The sequence below is a fragment of the Globicephala melas genome, chromosome 15, assembly GCF_963455315.2.
Source record: "Globicephala melas chromosome 15, mGloMel1.2, whole genome shotgun sequence".
Lineage (NCBI taxonomy): Eukaryota > Metazoa > Chordata > Mammalia > Artiodactyla > Delphinidae > Globicephala > Globicephala melas.
In genome coordinates this window covers 28769245-28793293 of record NC_083328.1, presented here as the reverse complement: position 1 = coordinate 28793293, position 24049 = coordinate 28769245, and the positions used below count along the sequence as shown (strand labels likewise).

The 24049-nt window shown below is 43.9% G+C and overlaps 2 protein-coding genes across 2 annotated transcripts in view; one reads left to right on the top strand and one right to left on the bottom strand.

Annotated features, from left to right (window-relative positions):
* The window catches only part of RMI2 (RecQ mediated genome instability 2), a 34845-nt gene extending 12408 nt beyond the window's left edge, over positions 1–22437 (top strand). The window contains exon 3 of the transcript XR_009559008.1: positions 22225–22437. The gene's annotated coding sequence lies outside the window, so the exon portion shown is untranslated. The remainder of the gene's footprint in view (positions 1–22224) is intronic.
* Positions 21102–24049, bottom strand: part of LOC115867587 (uncharacterized) — a 123011-nt gene continuing 120063 nt past the window's right edge. Inside the window, exon 62 of the mRNA XM_060284654.1 lies at positions 21102–21786. Within this exon, the coding sequence (XP_060140637.1) occupies positions 21782–21786 (5 nt within the window). The 3' untranslated portion in view covers positions 21102–21781. The remainder of the gene's footprint in view (positions 21787–24049) is intronic.

The window sequence follows — 24049 nt, the reverse complement described above, 5'->3', positions numbered from 1 at the left end:
CATGGCCGCTGAGCCTGCGCGTCCGGAGCCTGTGCTCCGCAACAGGAGAGGCCACAGCAGTGAGAGGCCCGCGTACCGTAAAAAAAACCCCAAAAACAAAAAACAGGAGGCCTCCCACTCCTTAAGCACGGGCGGTGTGTGGTAACTCCATTCCAGAGAGGACACCGTCGGGGTGGGGGGAGGAGGATAAGAGTAAACACAGTGGAGGAAACCTGACAAACACACCTCAACCAGGTGATCAAGGTCAACATCAGCTGTGGTAAGTCATGTTGAAAGCATGTGCCCTTTGGGAATTCCCTGGTGCTCCAGTGGTTAGGACTCTATGCTTTCACTGCAAGAGGCATGGGTTCAATCCCTGGTTGAGGAACTAAGATCCCGCATGCCGTGCTGCGTGGCCAAAAAAAAAGGAAAGAAAGAAGGCATGTGCCCTTGGTCTGATGTGACGAAAACAGCACTTAACCTCTGTGATCTTCCTCCCCCAAACCCATAACCCCTGGTCTCCTCGTGAGAAAACCATCAGACAAATCCCAGTTGAGGGACATTCTACTAAACATTCTGCAGAACTGCCAAGGTCATCAAAATAAGGAAAGCTTGAGAAATTGCCATGGTCAGGGCAAGCTGGACTGCTCTGGATCCACACTGAGCACTACCACATGTGGCTGTTTAAATCCGGGGGAGCCTAAGGAGGCGTGATGACTCAAAGTAACATGGGATCGTGGAACAGAAAAAGGACACTAGGAAAAAACTAAGGAGATCTGAATAGAGTATACACTTTCATTAATAATAACATAGTAACATTGGTCCATTAATTGCAACAAATGTACCATATGAATGTAAGACAGTAGTAATGGGTGCTGGGTGTGAGGTACTTGGGAACTCTGCTGTTGTCATTATTTTTCTGTAGATCTAAAACTGTTCTGAAAAATGAATTAGTAAAACAAAATAAGGCTGGCCAATTAAATTTGAATTTGAGAAACGAAAACTTCTTTTAGTATAAGTATGTCCCATGCAATATTTGGGACTTGGTTATACTAAAAAATGATCTATTTACCTAAAATTCAAATTTAACTGGGAGCCCTGTATTTTATCTGGCAAGCCAACTCACCAAACTGAATTTTTTTTTTTTTTTTTTTTTTTTTTTTTGCGGTACGCGGGCCTCTCACTGCTGTGGCCTCTCCTGTTGCGGAGCACAGGCTCCGGACGCGCAGGCTCAGCGGCCATGGCTCACGGGCCCAGCCGCTCCGCGGCACGTGGGATCTTCCAGACCGGGGCACGAACCCGTGTCCCCCGCATCGGCAGGCGGACTCTCAACCGCTGCGCCACCAGGGAAGCCCCTGAATTTTTAATTCTACTTAATTTTCATGAATTTCAATTTAAACAGCCATTTGTGGCTAATGGCTACAGGTAGTCTTGGGTGGCACAGGTGTAGAGCTGTCTGGCTCACCCTGAGGTCAGCAGTTAAAGCAGGTGAGGCCCTGAGAGGCTCAAGACTTGCTCAGAATTTTCTAATTCCAAGGGCAGTCCTCTTCTCACTGCACTTACCTGGTTCCTGCAGAAAAGAATGGTGCTCTAAGGGCCTGTGGGAGCCCGAAGGGGCAGCGTGAGGCCTCGGAGGCCTGGAGAGGCATTGAGCGTGCAGTCTTTGGAAGGTGTGACAGCCGGGACTGGTGCTCCGGGCCATTGGTCAGGGACTGTAGTGCCTCCTAACAAATCGGCCCAAACTCAGCAGCTTCTCTGATGCGGCACCGTTGCATTTGCAGGACTGAGGTCCCCTTCCCCTGCTGGCTGTAAGTTGGGGACTGCTCTTAGCTCCTGGGCCATCCTCATTCCTTGCCATGTATCCCTCCCCATCTTCAAACCCCAAACAGTGTCAAATTCTTCTCGTGCTTCCAATCTGATTTCATTTGTCCTCTCAGCCCCGGTTTAAGGGGCTCATACGATAAGGTCAGGCCCATCTGTCTCAAGGTCAGCTGATTTGGGACTTTCATTACATCTCTAAATTCCCTTCACAGCCACACCTAGATTAGTGTTGGATTGAATGACTGGGGAGAAGATGTGTACACACCAAGGGTGGGACTCTTGGGAGGGGGCATCTTAGAATTCTGTCCATCACAAGGACCCACTGGATGCAGCAGCATAAGGGGTCAAGCAGGTTCTAGAGACAGACAACATGGTTTCAGCGCCCAGCTCCACCACCACTCAAAGTGTGTGTGGCCTGGGACACACAGCCTCTTCGAGCCTGTTTCCTCATCTGCAAAAGGGGAATCAGAATGACCTTGTTAGCTCACCAGGCGGCCTGTATCTGGCACTGATGCTCTGGCATTCCTGCTGTTCTCTTTCTGCTGCCAGAGCCGCCCTATCCATTGTCAGACCTACTTTGTAGACGTGAGAATGGTGTTTCCCCTGCTTTCCCCACATTCCCTGCCTTTCTTACATGGCTCTTTAAGGAGAATGAGCTCATGGCTTGGGACCTTGGTCTCCCCTTCTTGGCAGGCTGGACCAGACTTGACGGGGGTAGAAATGTCAGCAGGGAACATCTTTTTAAAAACGTATGCGCATAGTAAAATGTATATCCAAATCCAAAATAAAGGTAATTGCACGCATTGGACTGTGTTAATAGCCCGAGGTGGGGAACATTTGGTAGGTAGAGGTTAATTTCCATCTCCTCCCTCGTTGCACGGCTCACGGAAGATGGGACTTTTGGCGTTGGGATTCTGGTGTAGGCATTTTGCCATGGTTTATTCCATGTTTAGTCCATGGTTATGGACCTTTAGTACCAAGTCTGCCTGAAAACCTTGTGAACTTACTAATGCAGAAAGAAAGAATGAGGAATCGTGGATAATGCATAAGCTAGTGGCCAGTTTTGCAAAAGTTCCAATATGGGTGGTTTATAACTAATTGGAAAAACATGCCTCTTCTCGGTTGCCTTAATCCTTTTTGCAGTGCTCAGGCCTTAAGTGTTCCCAGAAGGTTTAAGGGGGCCTAATAGGCTCCCAGGGTGGTCATTACGGTGAAAAAGGGGGCAAAGAGCTCATGCCTGCGTCTGAGAGTCCTGCAGCTATTGCCAGCTCGGTCTAGGGGAGCAAAGACCTGGTGGGTCACCAGCCTTCCTGGCGAGGGCCAAGGGGTAGGTGTCAGGCATAGTAGAGAGTAGGGGTTGATTCTGGCTTTAAAGTTAGCCTTTGGAACTGAGAAATCTGGAGGCAGAATTTGGGACCCAGACAGGAAAAGGAAACTGCCGACAGTCCTCTCTGAGCTGAGAAACCCCTGAGCCTTTGATCGTAAGCACAGTGCTTGCGTCCTTCCATTCTTTTACGAAGTTCTTTTCAGAGATGCAGAAGTTGATGGTCCCACGGTCACTTCCTTGCTGGATTTCTCTGTAAGAGAATGTTCCCAGGGACAGATGGTCTGGCTGGGCCCTGCCCCACCAGTGTCCTTAGGAGGGAAGCCTCTGTCAGCAGAGTGAAACTCAGCCCTGGCTGACACCACCGCTCCTCTGGTCCAGGTGCTGTAGAAACAAATGGCCCACCTCAGGCCCCCAGGTCAGAGAGACTCAGCATGTCCCTGTCCCGGCTTTGCTGGCCTCTCTCAGTGCCTGGGCTTCATCTCTCACAGCCACTATGGCGTTGCTTATAAGATGGGAGAATGGGGCTTCCCTGGTGGCACAGTGGTTGAGAGTCCGCCTGCCAATGCAGGGGACACAGGTTCGTGCCCCGGTCCGGGAAGATCCCACATGACACGGAGCAGCTAGGCCGGTGAGCCATGGCCGCTGAGCCTGCGCATCCGGAGCCTGTGCTCCACAATGGGAGAGGCCACAACAGTGAGAGGCCCGCGTAGCACAAAAAAAAAAAAAAAAGATGGGAGAATGACACCCTCCCCTCCCCAGGGTGGTTTCAGGATGAAATGCAGCACATGCAGCTCCCTCCCCCATCCCTCCACCCCACCCCCACCTAGCGTGTCTCTAGGAGGGGGCCGTGGGCCAAAAGGTGACTCTGCTATTAGAGTTATAAGGGTTTGTGGTTTCCTCTCTGTCTTCACTTCCTTCCAGAAGAGGCTTCTCGGGAAAGGAAGGGCCTTTCAGATCCCGGCACGCAGCTGGGAATGGCTTGGAGCCCAGGGTGACTAGGCTGGGTTGTGGGTTTGATCCACCAGGGCCACTGAGGCACAGCTGGCCAACCGCTGGGTGCTACCAGCTATCCTGCAAACTTCGCCTTTGTACACCCCTGAGAGGTGCTCCAACACAGATGAAGAGGATGGTCAGGTCTTGCGCTCAGGACATGCCACTTAGAGTAACACCATAAGGACAGACTTGGTCCTGGGCCTCCCAGGAATTTTTAGCATAGAACGCGTACAACAGGTCCTAGTCCTTTGGCACTGGCCCCTCTTGTTACTATTAATGCCACAGCTACGTGAAACAGACCTGCTCTTGCAGCGGTGGGCTGCCAATCTGAAAATAGTCTCGGGGTCGGTTACCAAGCTGTTTAAGGCTCCATTAGGAAGTGGCTCCGAGACAGTGATTCTAGAGCCAGGGATGGGTCTCCCTGTTGGGAGGGGTCCCATGGCTGGCCAGCCCCTTGTTTTATGGGCACTCTGACCTGTTCCAGTCACCTGAGGACCTGCGTTAAACAGCTCTGAAGCAGGACCTGCCACCAGATTTGGTGGGCCCAGTATAAAATGAAAATGCAGGGCCCCTCATTCAAAAATTAAGATTCAAGGGACTTCCCTGGCGGTCCAGTGGTTAAGACTCCACACTTCCACTGCAGAGGGCATGGGTTCAATCCCTGGTTGGGGAACTAGGATCCTGCATGCCACGCGGTGCAGCCAAAAAAAAAAATTAAGAATCAAGATGGTGACACAGAGCATGCAGGAAAGTGTGCACGTCCTTCTGCGCACAGGGCCCTGGTTGTATACTTGGCTCACCTGTGAAGCCAGCCCTGGTCTGGAGAGAGAGCACAAGGCAGGCAGCTGGTCCTCAGTACTCGGGTGACCACCCTACCCTTTGGGTGAGTGGACACGTCTCTTTTCTAGACTATTGGTTGGGGAAAGCTGGTGAGATGAGCAGAGCTGAGAGTTGGGCTGAGTGTGACATGCAGTGACAAAGAGGGGGCAGGGTTCCAGGCAGCGTCTTTTCTCTAGAACAGAAGGTCCCTGAGCGTGGACACCTGGTCTGATCATCTTTCCCAGGGTTCAAAGTAAAACCAGACAATGATGTGTTACAATTGTCACTCCCCAAGTCAACATTTTCCAAAACCACTTTTTTTTCCTAATTTGTCCTATCTGTGATTTTGGATTATGCATCTTTTTTTTTTTTTTTTTTTTTACCGCTACTGGAGAAAACAGACCAAATTGATGAACTTCAAAAGCAAATCCATTACTGCCAGACCTTACTAACCATGGGCATGGAAGGATAAACTAAAACACGGTAAAAGCACTTACTCCTGGTTTCCTTGGCCTTTGGCCCTCAGCCCTGGGCATTCCTGCTAATGCTTTGCCCATGGCCAACCTTTGTGAAAACCTCAACTTTTCTGTCTTAAGTGAGATTTCAAAATAAACTTAGATTGGCTGGAAAAGGACAGTTCACCTGGAGAGCAATTTGTATCTGAAGAGACTGGGTCAGAAGTTGCTAAGGAAACCATTGTTTGCAAAGTTTGGCATATATAAATTATTGGCGAAAAAGGAAAAACGAGTGCCACTTTATTCTTTCTTGCAGATGGTAAACAGGAAGGGAAGGCTGTTACTGAGTAAAGTGAGTCATTAGTATGGGAGGCTCAGATCTAAGTGGGGCTGCGGGGACTCCTCTCTCTTTACTTGGGACCCATTTCTATTTTACCCGCTGGGCTCCAAATTCAAAGGCAAACAGAGGCCTTTTATCTGATTGGGTGGGAGCACACAATAGATTCTCTGGGTGGGTAGATGGGGGGATGAAAGAAGTCTGCAGAAACTGAAAGAGATTTCTTTTTCTTTTCCTTCCTCCTTCCTTTCTTATTTTTTTTTTTTTGAAAATCCCTTGTTTTATTATGAAACCAAAATGCCATTTGCAGCCCTTTCCTTCTCCTACTAGTCTTTCTTAAAGAATCGAGGTATAATTCACATAATATACAATTCACCCCTTTAAAGTGTACAGTTCAGTGTTTTTAGTGTATTCATAAAGTTGTGCGACCCTCACCACTAATTCCAGAACATTTCCATCACCCCTGAAAGAAACTCTATACCCATCATCTCCCCACAGTCCTCCCATCCCCCTCATGCCCTGACAACCATGAATCTACTTTCTGTCCCTTTGGGTTTATCTGTTCTGGACATATCCTGTATACGGAATCATATAACGTGGCATTTTGTGTCTGGCTTCTGTTGACCTAAAACAATAAAACAGCCGATTATTTTACCAGTAAAATAGGTTTATTAGGGAACAGCAAAGAATTGCAATTCAGGACATGCAATCCATGGCGAACCACAGGCAAGTATAGAGAACAAAAGAGAGGCAGGTTCTTGTATAGAGGAGAAAGGAGAGTTGGGAGGGGCTGTTATAAACAAAGAGTCCATTGGAGGAAACTGGGAGTTTGAAATGTAGTGGCTTTTCACTCGCTGAATTGTGACAGTCTCTCATTGGCTGGGCAGTTGCTGGGTGAGGAGAAAATCTTCCTTCTGCTGGGGTAGTAAAGTAGTACTGTGGAGATGCAAGGTACATCCCCTCCTATTGGGGTCTGGGATTGACATCCAGTAGCGAGGCATGAGAACTCCCCCTTCAGGCCTCCTGACTCCATTTTAAATGAGGTTTCTGGTTTAATTTTCACACTTCTTTCACTTAGCATAATGTTTTCATGGCGCATCAATGTTATAGCATGTGTCAGTGCTTCATTCCTTTTTATGATTGAATTATATTCCATTGCATGGAGAGACCATATTTTGTTTATTCATCAGTCAATGGGCAGTTGGTTGTTTCTAGTTTTTGGAAAAAGGGACTCCTAACACCTAATGAAACAGGAATCTCAGAGCTGTGCCTGGCTCCTAGGAAACAGAAACATTTACTTGGAAGTTAGGGAACAGATAGTATAGTATTTGGTATTCCTCATTAAAACAGCCCATTTCTCAGTTTTTAACCATTCCATCCAAAAGTACTGAAGGATAACAGAATATGCCACCCCAAAATATGTTTCTTTGACATAGGATTATTTTGAGCTGATTATTTTGAGAAATAGCAGATACATGAGAAGCTTTAAAAACAGAGCAGAAGTTACCCTTCTGTAGGGAAATTTACATTTTTAAAGGAAATCTCTATTTGTAAGGGTGCCTCCCTCTCTTACCCTTGTTAACTATGCTTTTCCTGGTAACCTCCCCACAACTGACTTCTCCACATCTTTCATCTTTAGCTGAGGATAGCATTTAAGCTGGTGGCTTAGGTCACCTGGGGTGTTAACTCATTTTCCCCCCCAAGTATCTCCCATGTTTACGTGAGGTAGACATATTAATAAACTTCTATTCATTTTTCTGTTGTTAATCTGTCTTTTATTACAAAAGTCTCAGGCAAGAACTAGGAAGGATAGAGGGAAAATTATGTTTTCTCCCCTTCAGTTTCTGGTGACCCAGATGAGACCCACTGGGATGCCCTACTTGCTCTGGAGCCTGAAGATGGGATTCTGAGTAAACTGGCAGAAGCCAGTGGACGATAAAAATTCTTACCAAAGTCAGCTCTTCCAGATCTCTCTGTAGTGCCCAGTCGAGAGAGGAGGGTAAAACTTCTTATCCTTTCCTTCCCAGTTCAGATTAGCAGGAGTAAAACACTTGTAAAAATCAGTTCTTTGGATTGTTTCTCATCCTGTTCTGCAGATCTGGGCTTCCACATAGGATCATTTCTCTTAGATGTGAACAACTTCTTTGTGTGTGTGTGTGCGGTACGCGGGCCTCTCACTGTTGTGGCCTCTCTCGTTGCGGAGCACAGGCTCTGGACGCGAAGGCTCAGCGGCCACGGCTCACGGGCCCAGCCACTCCGCAGCATGTGGGATCTTCCCGGACTGGGGCACGAACCCGCGTCCCTTGCATCGGCAGGCGGACTCTCAACCACTGCGCCACCAGGGAAGCCCTTTAACATACTTTAAAGTCCTTGTCTGCTAGTTCCAACATCTGGGTCATGCACGGATCTGCTTTTATGAACAGTGTGTTCCTGTTTCACACAGCCAGTAATTTGGATTGTATGCTGAGCATTGTGGATAACATGTAAAAATTCCAGATATGTTATCTTCCTCTAAAAAATGTTGAGTTTTGTTCCTGCAGAGAGTTAAATTAGTGACTGATCACCTTTGAACATATCAAGGCTTGGTTTTCAACTTTGTTAGAATGGGTTTCCCACTGCACGTCATAGAGTCTCATTGTATACAGGCATGGTTTAGAATTTGGCCAACGATCTGAGGATCCTCTGTGCAGATTTCTGTGCCTCCTTCTGTGTGGCTCCTTCCCGCTCTGTGCCTTGTCCTGGAAGTCCCAGATTCCCTAGCATCCTTGAACTCTGATCTCTATTTCCTCCAGTTAACAAGACTGCTGCTTTCTATTTGAACTGTACATCCTCACTCAGCCCTTTGGAAAGTGCTCCTTTCCAAAGAAAGCCTTGGTGAGATTTTATCTCATGTACTTCCCTTCTCTCAAGGATTGCAGTTCTGTGCTGCACTGCCCAATTCCTGCAAACAACTGGTATATATATACTGTTTACTTTTAGAGTTGTTTATGATGAGGGAGGGATAATCCTTTGGGGCTGGCCATGCAAACTTCTACAACTTTTTATTTTATATATATATATATATGATTTCTGGGTTTTGAGTCATGCTTAGAAAGGACTTCCCTAACAAGAGATGGTTTAAAAAGTTTCTTCTAGTACTTTTACTGTTTAATTTTTTATGTTTAAATCATCTACTCATTCAAAATTTATTTTAGTGGAAGGAATAAGGTAGAGGGACCTAACAAGTTTTACCCCAGACGCTACCCAGTTGTTCTAGTACCAGTAACTAGAGAGTGCCCCCTCTCCACTGATTTGAAATAAAGTCTTATTTATATACTAAATTTTTGAATGTATTATGTGTATTTGACTTTTTCTTCCGTGCCATTGATTTGTTATACATATGTATACATATACATGCATGGATACTTGTTGGTATGAAATTGTTTTAATTACTGTAGTATAATCTGATTTAGTACCTAGTAGGGTTAGTTTTACTTCATTATTCTTCTTTTCAGAAATTTTCTGGTTGTTTAAAATTTCATAAACTTTATTTTTTTATAAATTTATTTATTTATTTATTTTTGGCTGCGTTGGGTCTTCGTTGTTGCGCACGGGCTTTCTCTAGTTGTGGAGAGTGGGGGCTACACTTTGTTGTGGTGCGTGGGCTTCTCATTGCTGTGACTTCTCTTGTTGCGGAGCACAGGCTCTAGGTTCGCGGGCTTCAGTAGCTGCAGCACGAAGGCTCAGTAGTTGTGGCTCATGGGCTCTAGAGCACAGGCTCAGTAGCTGTGGTGCACGGGCTTAGTTGCTCCGCAGCATGTGGGATCTTCCCGGACCAGGGCTCGTACCCGTGTCCCCTGCATTGGCAGGTGGATTCTCAACCACTGTGCCACCAGGGAAGCCCAAAAGTTTCATAAACTTTAGAATCAGCTTGTCTAGTTTAAAAAATATGCACGAACATATACACACACATGCATGTATATCCCTGTGGGGTATTTTTATTGAGATCATGTTATTTGTATGTTAAATTTATGAAGTTAATTTTTTTCTTAATTCTTTTTTTTTTTTTTTTTTTGCGATACAACGGCCTCTCACTGTTGTGGCCTCTCCCGTTGCGGAGCACAGGCTCCAGACGCGCAGGCTCAGCGGCCCTGGCTCACAGGCCCAGCCGCTCCATGGCATGTGGGATCTTCCTGGACCAGGGCACGAACCCGTGTCCCCTGCATTGGTAGGCGGACTCTCAACCACTGCGCCACCAGGGAAGCCCTGAGAAGTTACCTTTTTAATGGCTTTATTTTTATACTATAAAAATCACTCATTTTAAGTGTACGTTTCAATGATGTTTAGTGAATTTAGAGTTGTGCTGCCATCTTTACATATTTTAGAACATTTCCATCACCCAAGAAAATTCCCTGTGCCCATTTGCAGCCACTTTCTCTATCCACATCCTTAGGCAACAACAACCTGTTTTCTCTTTCTGTCTAATTTCCTTTTCTGGACATTTCATATAAATGGAATCATACAACATGTGGTCTTTGCATCTGTCTTTCACTTAGCACCATGTTTTTAAGATTCATCTCTGTTCCTTTTTATTGCTGAGTGGCATCCTGTAGTGTGGACATGCTGCCTTTTGTTTATTCATTTAACAGCTGATGGGCGTTTGTGCACAAGTCTTTGTGTGAGTGTACATTTTCATTTCTCTTGAGTAGATACCTGGGAGTGGAATCATTGAGCCATATGGTAAATTTATGTTTAACTTTTAAGAAATTGCTAGTTTCCCAGGGTGGCCACACCATCTTACATTCCCACAAGCATGCGTGAGAGCTCCAATCCCACACACTCCCTAACGCTTGGTATTGATAGTTATATCTTTGTAGTGTTGAACCTTTCTAGATCAGAACATACGCAGTATGGCTTTCTTTGCATTTGTAGTGTTTTACATCCCTCGCAGCTTTTAATAGATTTCTTCACATAGATCGTACACATCTTTGTGCATTTATTTCTGGGAGGTTTACTGAGGAGGGGTGCTGTTGTAAGCGGGATATATTCTTCTGTTAACTTTTCCAGCTGCTTGCCGTTTGTACATAGGAAAGCTAGTTGTTTTGGTCGGTTACTTCTCTATCTGACCCCTTAGAGAAATCTCTCACTGCCTGCCACATTTTTGGTTGCTTCTCTTGGAGTTTCCAGAGTAAACATAATTATTTCACCTCTTTCTTTCTCCTTAAATTGCTTATTTTTTCTCTTGCCTACTTTCATCAGTTAGAAACTTCCAAACAAAGTAGTGGTGCAGGGCATTCTTTTGTTCCAGAGTCTCATGGGAACTTGTTGCTTCCAGCCATCACAAATGATGCTGAATTTCGGCTGGATGTGTGTGCGTTCGTTTGTGTGTGTAGTTTTATCATGTTAATGAAGTATCCCTTTTCTGATTCTGTGAAAGATTTTCTAACAAATGGGTAAATATTGTCAAATGCCATTTAACATGTTACAATCATGATTTTTCTTCTCTAATATATTAATATAAAGTGAATTAAAAGATGTCCTAATATCAAACCGTCCTTGTCGTACTGTACAAGTCTCACTCGGTTCTGGTGATTTTTCCCTTTCGATGTTCCTGTGGATTTTATTTGCTAATCTTTTATTTTGGACTTCTGCACTGATTTTTACATAACTGAAATTGGCCTGTGGTTTTCCTTTGTTGTGCTATAGTTGTTGGCTTTTGGCATCAGTGTTCTACAGGTTCCTGATCAAGAATTTGGAAGTGTTTCTTCTTCTTTTAGGCCCTGGAGCAGTTTAAATAGCATTGGAGTTAGCATTTAAACTGGCTGACCTCACCTGGGAAACCATCCCTGCCTGAGATCAGGCTCTGTTCCTCACCGCCACCACCACGGGGGCTTGGGAGATGGTTGAAGTTTCTTGTAGTCTAGTTAGATACTTTCTGTTTTGGTATTTGTGGGTACTTTTTTTCCCCCTAGAAAATATCCATTTCCTCTAAGTTTTCAAATTTTTTTTGCATAGACGGTCAGCCTTGGTTGTCCCCTTCTCATCTTGATTAGCTCAACACCCCCCACCCCCAATAAAACAACTTCTGGATTGACTTAAGGTCAGCATTTTTCTGTTCATTTATTAATTTGTGAAAACTTTTACATTCAGGAAATGGACACATGCTTCCAAGGAGAAATACACTAAGACACACATCACATCCCAGACTCCCTGGGGCAGCAGGAACTCACTGGAAAGCATCTTTGTTAGACAGTCAAGCGTCTTGCTCCTCTCCGGGCAGCTCAATTCCAAGTTTACTGGCCAGAGTGCTTCAGCGTGACCTCATTTCCACCCACTCCTTCCCTGTCTTTGAAAAGAATTGAAAAGCGAGGTTAGGTAATAAAAGCTGACTAAGTTTTTCATAAGATGTGGGTTGACTGGGTCACTTTCCTCCTCACTTGACAAGGGTCAACATGAACTGTTTTTCCTCTTCCACTTCTGTTGTAAAACTCAGGCTCACACTTAAACAATGGCCACCCTTTAATTTGGTCGTAACCCCAACACATGGCAAGAGTGAGACTGATGGTGGTGAAGGGGAGCAGAACATGGCACCCCAAAATATGCTACTTCGGTGTAAATTAGGTTATTTTGAGCTGAAGGCAGTTGAGAAGAAGCAGATATAAGAAAAGCTCTGCCCTCCCCTTATTCGCCTGAAAGCAGGACGTAATATGTGAATGTGTCTCCCCTCCTCTCTCTACCAGAGGGACAGAGGTTAATTACTGGAGACAACACTAGGCCCTTGTCTGCACAGAGTAATCTACATAACAAATCCTGCCAAAAACTAGCCTTTCTCTACCCCTAGCTCCCCATATATTTACCCTCCCACCACAATTTACTGCCCGTAGACGCTCCAAGTCCTTTTCCTTTATCTGGTCACTTTTCTAAAAATGTATTGTTCTTTTGTTACGATGCTACATAAGCCCAAGTGCTAACCACTCCTTTGAGCTACTCATCTCTGAGTGCTCCCATGTGCATGCCTGATGCATGTGCTAGCAAACTTCTGTTTCTGTCTGTCTTTGCTCAGTCTCATTTACCAGGGCCCCAGCCAATGAACCTAAGATGGGAAGAGAGAAAAGCAATTTTTCCCTTCCTTACACAAGTTTCTGCCAGCAAATGGCTTGCATGTTATTTTCCCTGAAACTAGAACTCCACCTTCAAGTAGGAAAGGATATTTGCTTCCTCACCAAGCTGCCTCTACCTCCTTCCTCCTCCTCCTCACTCACTGCTGTGTCTACCTTCGCACACCCTCTAGGCTTCTGTCCCTATAAACATGCACTGGTCGTTGCTCCCCAGCCCCTCAATTTCAGAAAAAAAATCCTTTGAGCCTCTTCATTCCTTTCTTTGTTCCGTTAAAAAAAATTGTAGTAAAATACATATAACATTTACCATTTTAAACATTTTTAAGTGGATAATTCAGTGGCATTAAATACATTGACGGTGTCGTGCAGCCATCACCGCCATCCATCTCCAGAACATTTTGGTTTTCCCCAACTGACACTCTATACTCCTTAAACCCTAAGTACCCTTCCCTCTCTCTCCTGCCCTGGCAACCCTCACCTACCTTCTGTCTCTAAGGGTTTAACTACTTTAGGAACCTCAGATAAGTGGAATTCTATGACGTTTGTCCTTTTATGTCTGGCTTACTTCACTTAGCATAATGTCCTCAAAGTTCATCCCTGTTGTAAGATGCATCAGAATTTTCTTCCTTTTTAAGGCTGAATAGTATTCCATTGCATGGAGAGACCACTTTTTTATTTTTAAATTTTTTATTTTATATTGGAGTATAGTTGATTTACAATGCTGTGTTAGTTTCAGGTGTACAGCAACGTGATTTAGTTATACATATATCCATTCTTTTTCAGATTCTTTTCCCATATAGGTTATTACAGAGTATTGGGTAGAGTTCCCTATGCTATACAATAGGTCCTTTTTGATTATCTATTTTATATATACTAGTACGTATATGTTAATCCCAACCTTCTAATTTATCCCTCTGCCCCACCTTTCCCCTTTGGTAACCAAAAGTTGTCTTTTTGGGTTTTTTTTCCCTAAGTCTGTGAGTCTGTTTCTGTTTTGTAAATAAGTTCATTTGTATCATTTTTAGATTCTGCATATAAGTGTTATCATATGATATTTGTCTTTCTCTGTCTGACTTCCTTCACTTAGTGTGATAATCTCTAGGTCCATCCATGTTGCTGCAAATGGCATTATTTCGTTCTTTTTATGGCTCAATAATATTCCATTGTGTGTGTGTGTGCGTGTGTGCGTGCGTGTGTGTGTGCGTATACCACATCGTCTTTATCCATTCATCTGTCGATGGACATTTAGGTTGCTTCCACGTCTTGGCTATGTAAATAGTGCTGCAATGAACATTGGGGTGCATGTATCTTGGTTTTCTCCAGATATATGCCCAGGAGTAGGATTGCTGGGTCATATGGCAACTCTATTTTTAGTTTTTTGAGGCACCTCCATACAGTTCTCCATAGTGGCTATACCAATTTACATTCCTACCAACAGTGTAGGAGGGTTCCCTTTTCTCCGAACCCTCTCCAGCATTTATTGTTGGTAGACTTTTTGATGATGGCCATTCTGACCAGTGTAAGGTGGTACTTCATTGTAGTTTTGATTTGCATTTCTCTAATAATTAGCATTGTTGAGCACCTTTTCATGTGCTTTTAGGCCATCTGTATGTCTCTTTGGAGAAATGTCCATTTGGATCTTCTGCCCATTTTTTGATTGGGTTGTTTGGTTTTTTTTTATATTGAGCTGCACGAGATGTTTGTATATTTTGGAGATTAATTCCTTGTTGGTCGCTTCGTCTGCAAATATCTTCTCCCATTCTGTGGGTTGTCTTTTCGTTTTGTTTATGGTTTCCTTTGCTATGCAAAAGCTTTGAAGTTTAATTAGGTCCCATTTGTTTATTTTTGCTTTTATTTTCATTACTCTAGGAGGTGGATCCCAAAAGATATTGCTATGATTTATGTCAAAGAGTGTTCTGCCTATGTTTTCCTCTAAGAGTTTTATAGTATCCGATCTTACATGTAGGTCTTTAATTCATTTTGAGTTTATTTTTATGTATGGTGTTATAGAATGTTCTAATTTCATTCTTTTACATGCAGCTGTCCAGTTTTCCCAGCACCACTTATTGAAGAGACTGTCTTTTCCCCATTGTATATTCTTGCCTCCTTTGTCATAGAGAAATTGACCATAGGTGCGTGGGTCTATTTCTGGGCTTTCTATCCTGTTCCATTGATCTATATTTCTGTTTTTGTACCAGTACCATACTGTTTTGATTACTGTAGCTTTGTAGTGTAGTCTGAAGTCAGGGAGCCTTATTCCTCTAGTTCCATTTTTATTTCTCAAGATTGCCTTGGCTATTCTGGGTCTTTTGTGTTTCCATACAAATTTTTAAGATTTTTTTGTTCTAGATCTGTTTTAAAAAAAAAAATGCCATTGGTAATTTGATAGGGGTCGCATCGAATCTGTAGATTACCTTGGGTAGTATAGTCATTTTGACAATATTGATTCTTCCAATCCAAGAACATGGTGTATCTTTCCATCTGTTTGTGTCATCTTCAATTTCTTCGTCAGTGTCTTATAATTTTCTGAGTACTGGTCTTTTTGCCTCCTTAGGTAGGTTTATTCCTAGGTTTTTTTTTATGCAATGATAAATGGGATTGTTTCCTTAATTTCTCTTTCTGATCTTTTGTTGTTAGTGTATAGAAATGCAATAGATATCTGTGTATTAATTTTGTATCCTGCAACTTTACCGAGTTCATTGATGAGCTCTAGTAGTTTTCTGGTAGCTTCTTTAGGATTTTCTATGTATAGTATCATGTCCTCTGCAAACAGTGACAGTTTTATTTCTTTTCCAATTCGGATTCCTTTTATTTCTTTTTCTTTTCTGATTGCTGTGGCTAGGACTTCCAAAACTGTGTTGAATAAAAGTGGTGAGAGTGGACGTCCTTGTCTTGTTCCTCATCTTAGAGAAAATGCTTTCAGCTTTTCACTGTTGAATATGATGTTAGCTGTGGGTTTGTCATATATGGCCTTTATTATGTTGAGGTATGTTCCCTCTATGCCCACTTTCTGGAGAGTTTTTATTATAAATGAGTATTGAATGTTGTCAAAAGCTTTTTCTGCATCTATTGAGATGATTATATGGTTTTCACTTTTCAGTTTGTTAAGCGGTGTATCACACTGACTGACTTGTGGATATCGAAAAATCCTTGTATCCCTGGGATAAATCCCACTTGATTATGGTGTATGATCCTTTCAATGTATTGTTGGATTTGGTTTGCTGAGGATTTTTGCGACTATGTTCATCAGTGATATTGGCCTGTAATTTCTTTTTTTGTGGTGGTATCCTTGTCTGGTTTTGGTATCAGGGTGGCTTCACAGAATGAGTTTGGGAGTGTTCCTTCCTCTGCAATTTTTTGAAATAATTTTAGAAGGATAATAAGTGTTAACTCTTCTCTAAATGTTTGATAGACTTCACCTGTGAAGCTATCTGGTCCTGGACTTTTGTTCTTTGGGAGTTTTTAAATTACAGTTTCAATTTCAGTGCTTCTGATTGGTCTGTTCATATTTTCTATTTCTTCATGGTTCAGTTTTGGGAGATTGTACCTTTCTAAGAATTTGTCCATTTATTCTACATTGTCCATTTTATTGGCATATAGTTGCTCATGATCCTTTGTATTTCTGTGACGTCCATTGTTAACTTCTTTTTCATTTCCAATTTTATTGATTTGAGCCCTCTTCCTTTGTTCTTGATGAGCCTGGCTAAAGGTTTATCAATTTTGTTTATCTTTTCAAAGAACCAGCTTTTAGTTTCATTGATCTTTTCTATTGCTTTCTTTGTCTCTATTTCCTTTATTTCTACTCTGAACTTTATGATTTCTTTTGTTCTGATAACTTTTGGGTTTTATTCTTTCTCTAGTTGCTTTGGGTTTAAGTTTAGGTTGTTTGTTTGGGATTTTTCTTGTTTCCTGAGGTAAGACTGTAGTGCTATAAACTTCCCTCTTAAAACTGATTTTCCTGTGTCCCATAGGTTTTGGATCATTGTGTTTTCATTTTCATTTGTCTCTAAGTATTTTTTGGTTTTCCTTTTGATTTTTTTCAGTGATCCATTGGTTGTTTAGTAGCATACTGTTTAGCCTCCACGTGTTTGTGTTTTTTACAGCTTTTTTTCTTGTAGTTGATTTCTAATCTCATAATGTTATGGGAGAGACCAATTTTTTTTTTTTTTTTTTTTGCGGTACGCGGGCCTCTCACTGTTGTGGCCTCTCCCGTTGCGGAGCACAGGCTCCGGACGCGCAGGCTCAGTGGCCATGGCTCATGGGCCCAGCCGCTCCGCGGCATGTGGGATCTTCCCATGACCGGGGCATGAACCCGTGTCCCCTGCATCGGCAGGCGGACTCTCAACCACTGCGCCACCAGGGAAGCCCAAGACCACTTTTTTCATCCATTCATTCATTGATGGACACTTGGGTTGCTTTCTTCCTTCTTCCCTCCTTCCCTCCTTTTTTTTTTAAAATTAATTATTTTATCCATTCATTTTTGGCTGCACTGGGTCTTCCTTGCACACGTGCTTTCTCTAGTTGTGGTGAGCAGAGGCTACTCTTCATTGCGGTGCACGGGCTCCTCATTGCGGTGGCTTCTCTTGTTGCGGAGCACAGGCTGTAGTCACGCAGGCTTCAGTAGTTGTGGCTCGCGGGCTGTAGAGCGCAGGCTCAGTAGTTGTGGCACACTGGTTTAGTTGCTCCGTGGCATGTGGGATCTTCCCGGACCAGGGCTTGAACCCACGTCCCCTGCATTGGCAGGCGGATTCTTAACCACTGAGCCACGAGGGAAGCCCCCTCCTTACTTTTTAATTTTTAAAAACTCTCTGGGACAAGAAGCATCATAATATTTATAAAGGAAATTTTAAAAGAAAAATAATCAGCTACAGTGTCCTGCCCTTCTTATATGAACTGTTTTCATTTTCCGCTATTCCCTACCAGCTTTTGTTCATATGCAGTCACTATTAGTGCAGATTTTTATGCTGTCTTGTCTTCTGCTTTACTTGGAGGCTAATCTTTTTTTCATGTTAATACATTGCCTCATGCTGAACTTTTTGACAGATGAGTTCAAGATAATGTTTGCAACTAATACAACTTTAAAAAATCATTTCCCTGTTGGCTGTTTTTAATTTTCCATTATTTTGAATAATGAAATTATTTTGAAATCTTTTGGAATCAGTTATGTCTTCCTTCCCTCCCTCGCTTTGGATAAAGGCCCAGGAGTGGGCTTATTAGGTCAAAGGAACGAATGGTTTTAAGACTTTCAAAACATGCTACTGAGGTTGTACTAATTGAAACTGCCCTTTACAGAATTTGAGGGGATGGGTTTTGCTGACAGCCTCACCAGTTCTGGGTGTCATTATTTATGTATCTATTTTGCAGTAGATTAAGTTATAATCACTATTTTCATTCACATTTGATTACCAGCAAAATTAAATTTTCTGCCTAATGTTTACTCCTCAGTTGTATTTTTCTACTTTTGAATTGCCTTCTCCCACACTTTACCAAGTTATCTCATGGCGAGTCAATTTCAAAGAAATTTATCTGTACCTGCTCTTTGTTTGCTGTAGGTATGAATATTTATAGGTATTTTTTTAACAACTTTATTGGAGTATAATTGCTTTACAATGGTGTGTTAGTTTCTGCTTTATAACAAAATGAATCAGTTATACATATACATATGTTCCCATATCTTTTCCCTCTTGCATCTCCCTCCCTCCCACCCTCCCTATCCCACCCCTCTAGGTGGTCACAAAGCACTGAGCTGATCTCCCTGTGCTATGCGGCTGCTTCCCACTAGCTATCTATTTTACATTTGGTAGTGTATATATGTCCATGCCACTCTCTCACTTTGTCACAGCTTACCCTTCCCCCTCCCCATATCCTCAAGTCCATTCTCTAGTAGGTCTGTGTCTTTATTCCCGTCTTACCCCTAGGTTCTTCATGACATTTTTTTTTTCTTAGATTCCATATATATGTGTTAGCGTACGGTATTTGTCTTTCTCTTTCTGACTTACTTCACTCTGTATGACAGACTCTAGGTCCAGCCACCTCACCACAAATAACTCAATTTCATTTCTTTTTATGGCTGAGTAATATTCCATTGTATATATGTGCCACATCTTCTTTATCCATTCATCTGATGATGGACACTTAGGTTGCTTCCATCTCCTGGCTATTGTAAATAGAGCTGCAATGAACATTGTGGTACATGACTCTTTCTGAATTATGGTTTTCTCAGGGTATATGCCCAGTAGTGGGATTGCTGGGTCATATGGTAGTTCTATTTGTAGTTTTTTAAGGAACCTCCATACTGTTCTCCATAGTGGCTGTGCCAATTCACATTCCCACCAGCAGTGCAGGAGTGTTCCCTTTTCTCCACACCCTCTCCAGCATTTATTGTTTCTAGATTTTTTGATGATGGCCATTCTGACTGGTGTGAGGTGATGCCTCATTGTAGTTTTGATTTACATTTCTCTAATGATTAATGATGTTGAGCATTCTTTCATGTGTTTGTTGGCAATCTGTATATCTTCTTTGGAGAAATGTCTATTTAGGTCTTCTGCCCATTTTTGGATTGGGTTGTTTGTTTTTTTGTTATTGAGCTGCATGAGCTGCTTGTAAATTTTGGAGATTAATCCTTTGTCAGTTGCTTCATTTGCAAATATTTTCTCCCATTCTGAGGGTTGAATATTTATAGGTATTTTTAATGGAATCCTTCCCTCTCTGTTTTTCTTTAAATGCCATACATGTGCATGCACACCCACCCACATGCCCCAAATTGCCAAGTGTTGATCTTAAATCAGCCTCGAGAAGGGAGAACTGCTCTCCCTCCTGGGGCACCCACTGTGCCCAGCCCACTGCTGGGTTCCTGGTAAGCATATGAGGGACAGAGCTGGGAGGCAGGCTGGGAAGTCTGCAGTTTCCTTTCTGGACCAGAAATCGCTGAGCCATTGCACAGCTTTAGAAATCTACAGGTGGTTGCAGACTGTAGGCGCATCTATCTCCGGCCTGCTCAGGCCCCTGCATTCCAGTTTTCTCTTCCGTTGTCTCCTTCCCTCCTCCAGAGCCAAGTTCCCAGCGACAAGGCCTAGCACAGCACTTCAGACAGTTGTGGGTGCATTTCTGCTTGGGCGTCACACGGCTTATGGGCTGTTTTGATGCATATTAGGAAAGGATGAACAAGCACTACACATTATGGCTTGGGACAAGGCTAAAGTTAATTTGACTCTTTCTTAAAGTAAATGGCAGACTACAGGCACACCTCAGAGATACCGGGGTTCAGTTCCAGACCGCTGCAATAAAGCAAGTCACGTGAATTTTTTGGTTTCCCACTGCGTCTGTTATGTTTATACTACACTGTAGTCTATTACGTGTGCAATAGCATTGCTTCTAAAAAAACAATGTACATACCTTAATTAAACCATAACACATATAATAATAATGAAAACGTCTGAAATACTGTGAGAATTACCAAAATGTGACACAGACACGAAGTGAGCAATGCTCTGTGAAAAATGGCACTGATAGATTTCCTCGACGCAGCGTTGCCACAAACGTCCAATTTGTAAAAACAAAAACAAAAACACAACATCTGCAAAGTGCAATAAAACAAGGTGTGCCTGTAGATGGCACAATGCTGTTGAGAATGTAGAAGGCAGATGGTTGTTGTTGGGCAGCCTTGGGGATCAGCGCCAGCCTGGCCATCTGCTAGTTGTGTGACCTTGGGTACATCCCCTGGGCTCTCTGAGCCTGCTGCTTCTATTACATGGGGATCGTCCACTCCTCATTGGGTTATTATAAAGTCTGAGAGAAGAGCAAATGTCTTTCAAAGAGCAGTGCCTGTACTCTGGGATCTTCTAGTTGTAACCATGGCAACATGGCATCTGCTCAATCAATCACGACAGCCATCCCCTCCCACTTCCCTCCAGAGTGTGGGAATGAGCAGGACCGGCTCCCTGATTCCCATTCACTCCTAAAAACTCTAAAACTCTCTAGAGCTCCTTCTTCTAAACTTCACTGAGCATCTGCTGTGGCCAGGCATTTACGTGTGGGGAGGCCAGGGGCAGTCTGGCGTCTGGCCCTCTGGTGGCCCCATGCCTCATGGCTGACACTTCACCCTTTGCTCTGGACTCTGGACTTGGTGTAGAGAGGGTCCTGGGAACCCCCTACTGGTGGGCAGGTTTCACAGCCACCCAACACCGCCCCCCCACCCCCTGCCAATCTCTCCAGTGATTGGCTAACCCCAGCAATCTAATGGACGTGTTCTTGGAATCTGCCAGCTTTATTTTTTCAGTTGAAAACTCAAGGGAAAAGCCTCCCCCCAAAGAAAGTGAACAACTTTTAGGGCTGTAACTCTTGGGGTCTGAGTGCCCAGGTGCAGAGCACACGTCTGTGGAAACCGCCCCCCTGGAGCATTCAGTCTTAGAGTCAGGCTCTACCCCAGAGAGGGAGGCACCCAACCAGGCTTGTGGTTAAGGGATTTGGGACCATCAGTTTCCCCTCAAGGATCCTCATGCCTCAGGGGAGACCCTGAAGAGGGCAGGGGAAGCCAATCCCAGGCTAGGAGACCCGGGGCAGCCTGGCTCATACAGCTGAGGCTTCCGAAACAGCAGCCAGCGAGTGACTAAATATCTCAGGCAGAACAGTTGCTGGAGTGGCTTCCGCTCTCCAGAGCTGGGCCCGGCAGGCCAGGCTGCCTCCTGGAATTACAGGGCAGGTGTTGAGGGAGGTGGAGCATTACCCAGACCAGTGTGGGCTTTACCGCCCCCAGAAGCATTCTGAAATCAATGCCTAACAGCCCTTCTTTCCTGGATCTGTGTCTTTCCTGGTCTTCTCTGAGTTTCTTGGCATTTCGTGCTGCTTGTCCTGCCCCAGACAGGAATCTTGAGCTTGCTGACGAGATGGGATTGTGGTAGGAGGAGAGGGAGTCTGAAATCTTTGGCAGCCTGGTGCTGGCTCAGGCAAAATCTCAAACTGCAAAGAAAAAAGAAGAGAAGTAAGGCTTTGCTGTGGGCCCAGAGGACAGGGAGCTCCCGCCGTTTCCTGGAAGCGAGCTGAGGGCCCCTGTTATAGCCCCTGGCGTGCTGTAGGCCCAGCAGGGTCAGGCCTTGAGTGGCCCTCATTAAAAGGACATCTCCCCCTTTGGAAGAGCAGTGGGTATGGTTAGATGGTTCCCTGCACTTGTGAGACATGCCCTCACCCCCATCCCAGGAGTTCCTGGCCTGGGAGAGGGCTGAACCCCAGCACGTGATGCTTTGGGAGCATGGAGGGTGCACCCAAAGTGGGGGGTAGAGGGGAGTTCAGGGGCTGAGTCCTGATGAAGAGAGGGTATCCAGGTCACGAAAGCAGCAGGGACATTCAGATGTTTCCAGAACATTTGGTGACATCTGAATGACTTCTCTTTACTTTCAGAAGGAGCCAGCCTTACCCCTTGGATATCCAGCTCACACTGAAGCAGGGACCTCTTCAACTTAGGGGTCACAGACCCAGGAAGACCCTCGGCACCTCTCTGGGCAAGGCACACCATCAGCAGGTAAGGCTTTTTTTGTTTTTTTTTAATTTATTAATTTTTGGCTGCGTTGGGTCTTTGTTGTTACGTGCAGGCTTTCTCTAGTTGCAGCGAGCGGGGCCTACTCTTTGTTGCGGTGAGAGGGCTTCTCATTGCAGTGGCTTCTCTTTGTTGCGGAGCATGGGCTCTAGGCGCACGCGCTTCAGTAGTTGTGGCACACAGGCTTCAGTAGTTGTGGCTCGCGGGCTTAGTTGCTCCGCGGCATGTGAGATCTTCCCAGACCAGGGCTCGAACCCATGTCCCCTGCATTGGCAGGCAGATACTTAACCACTGTGCCACCAGGGGAGTCCCAGCAGGTGAGTTTTAATCTCTGTACTTCATTTCTTTTTCTGGTCTTACTGAGTGTGATGGGGTCATCAATACAATATGTAATAGAAACAGAGAGAAAGAGTGTCTATCTCCTTGCTTCTGATGTTTCTCCATCAACTGTGATGTTAAAGGCTGGATACCAAATACCTCAAGTTACCAGGTTAAGGAAGGTCCCTCCTAGCCCTCATTTGCTTAGAGAATTTTTTGAAAAGAAAATATGAGCATTAGACAATCTTATTAAATTCCTTTTCTGTCATCTGTTGATACGATATCTTTGGTTCTTTCCAGATATGATATTTTTAAAATTTTCTAGTTCCCTGCCAAAATTTTTTTTAACATCTTTATTGGAGTATAATTGCTTTACAATGGTGTGTTAGTTTCTGCTTTATCACAAAGTGAATCAGCTATACATATACATATATCCCCATATCTCTTCCCTCTTGCGTCTCCCTCCCACCCTCCCTATCCCACCCCTCTAGGTGGTCACAAAGCACGGAGCTGATCTCCCTGTGCTATGCGGCTGCTTCCCACTAGCTCTTGGTAGTGTATATATGTCCATGCCACTCTCTCACTTTGTCCTAGCTTACCCTTCCCCCTCCCCGTGTCCTCAAGTCCATTCTCTAGTAGGTCTACATCTTTATTCCCGTCCTGCCCCTAGGTTCTTCATGACCTTTTTTTTTAGATTCCATATATATGTGTTAGCATACGGTATTTGTTTTTCTCTTTCTGACTTACTTTGCCCTGTATGACAGACTCTAGGTCCATCCACCTCACTACAAATAACTCAATTTCGTTTCCTTTTATGGTTCCTTTTGGTTTCCTTTTATATTCCATATATACGATGGAATATTAAATATTCCTTTAATATTCCATTGTATATACGTGCCACATCTTCTTTATCCATTCATCTGTCGATGGACACGTAGGTTGCTTCCATGTCCTGGCTATTGTAAATAGAGCTGCAGTGAACATTGTGGTACATGACTCCTTTTGAATTATGGTTTTCTCAGGGTATATGCGCAGGAGTGGGATTGCTGGGTCATATGGTAGTTCTATTTTTAGTTTTTTAAGGAACCTCCATACTGTTCTCCATAGTGGCTGTAACAATTTACATTCCCACCAACAGTGCAAGAGGGTTCCTTTTTCTTCACACCCTCTCCAGCATTTATTGTTTGTAGATTTTTTGATGATGGCCATTCTGACCGGTATGAGGTGATACCTCATTGTAGTTTTGATTTGCATTTCTCTAATGATTAGTGATGTTGAGCATCCTTTCATGTGGTTCGTTGGCCATCTGTATATCTTCTTTGGAGAAATGTCTATTTAGGTCTTCTTCCCAATTTTGGATTGGGTTGTTTG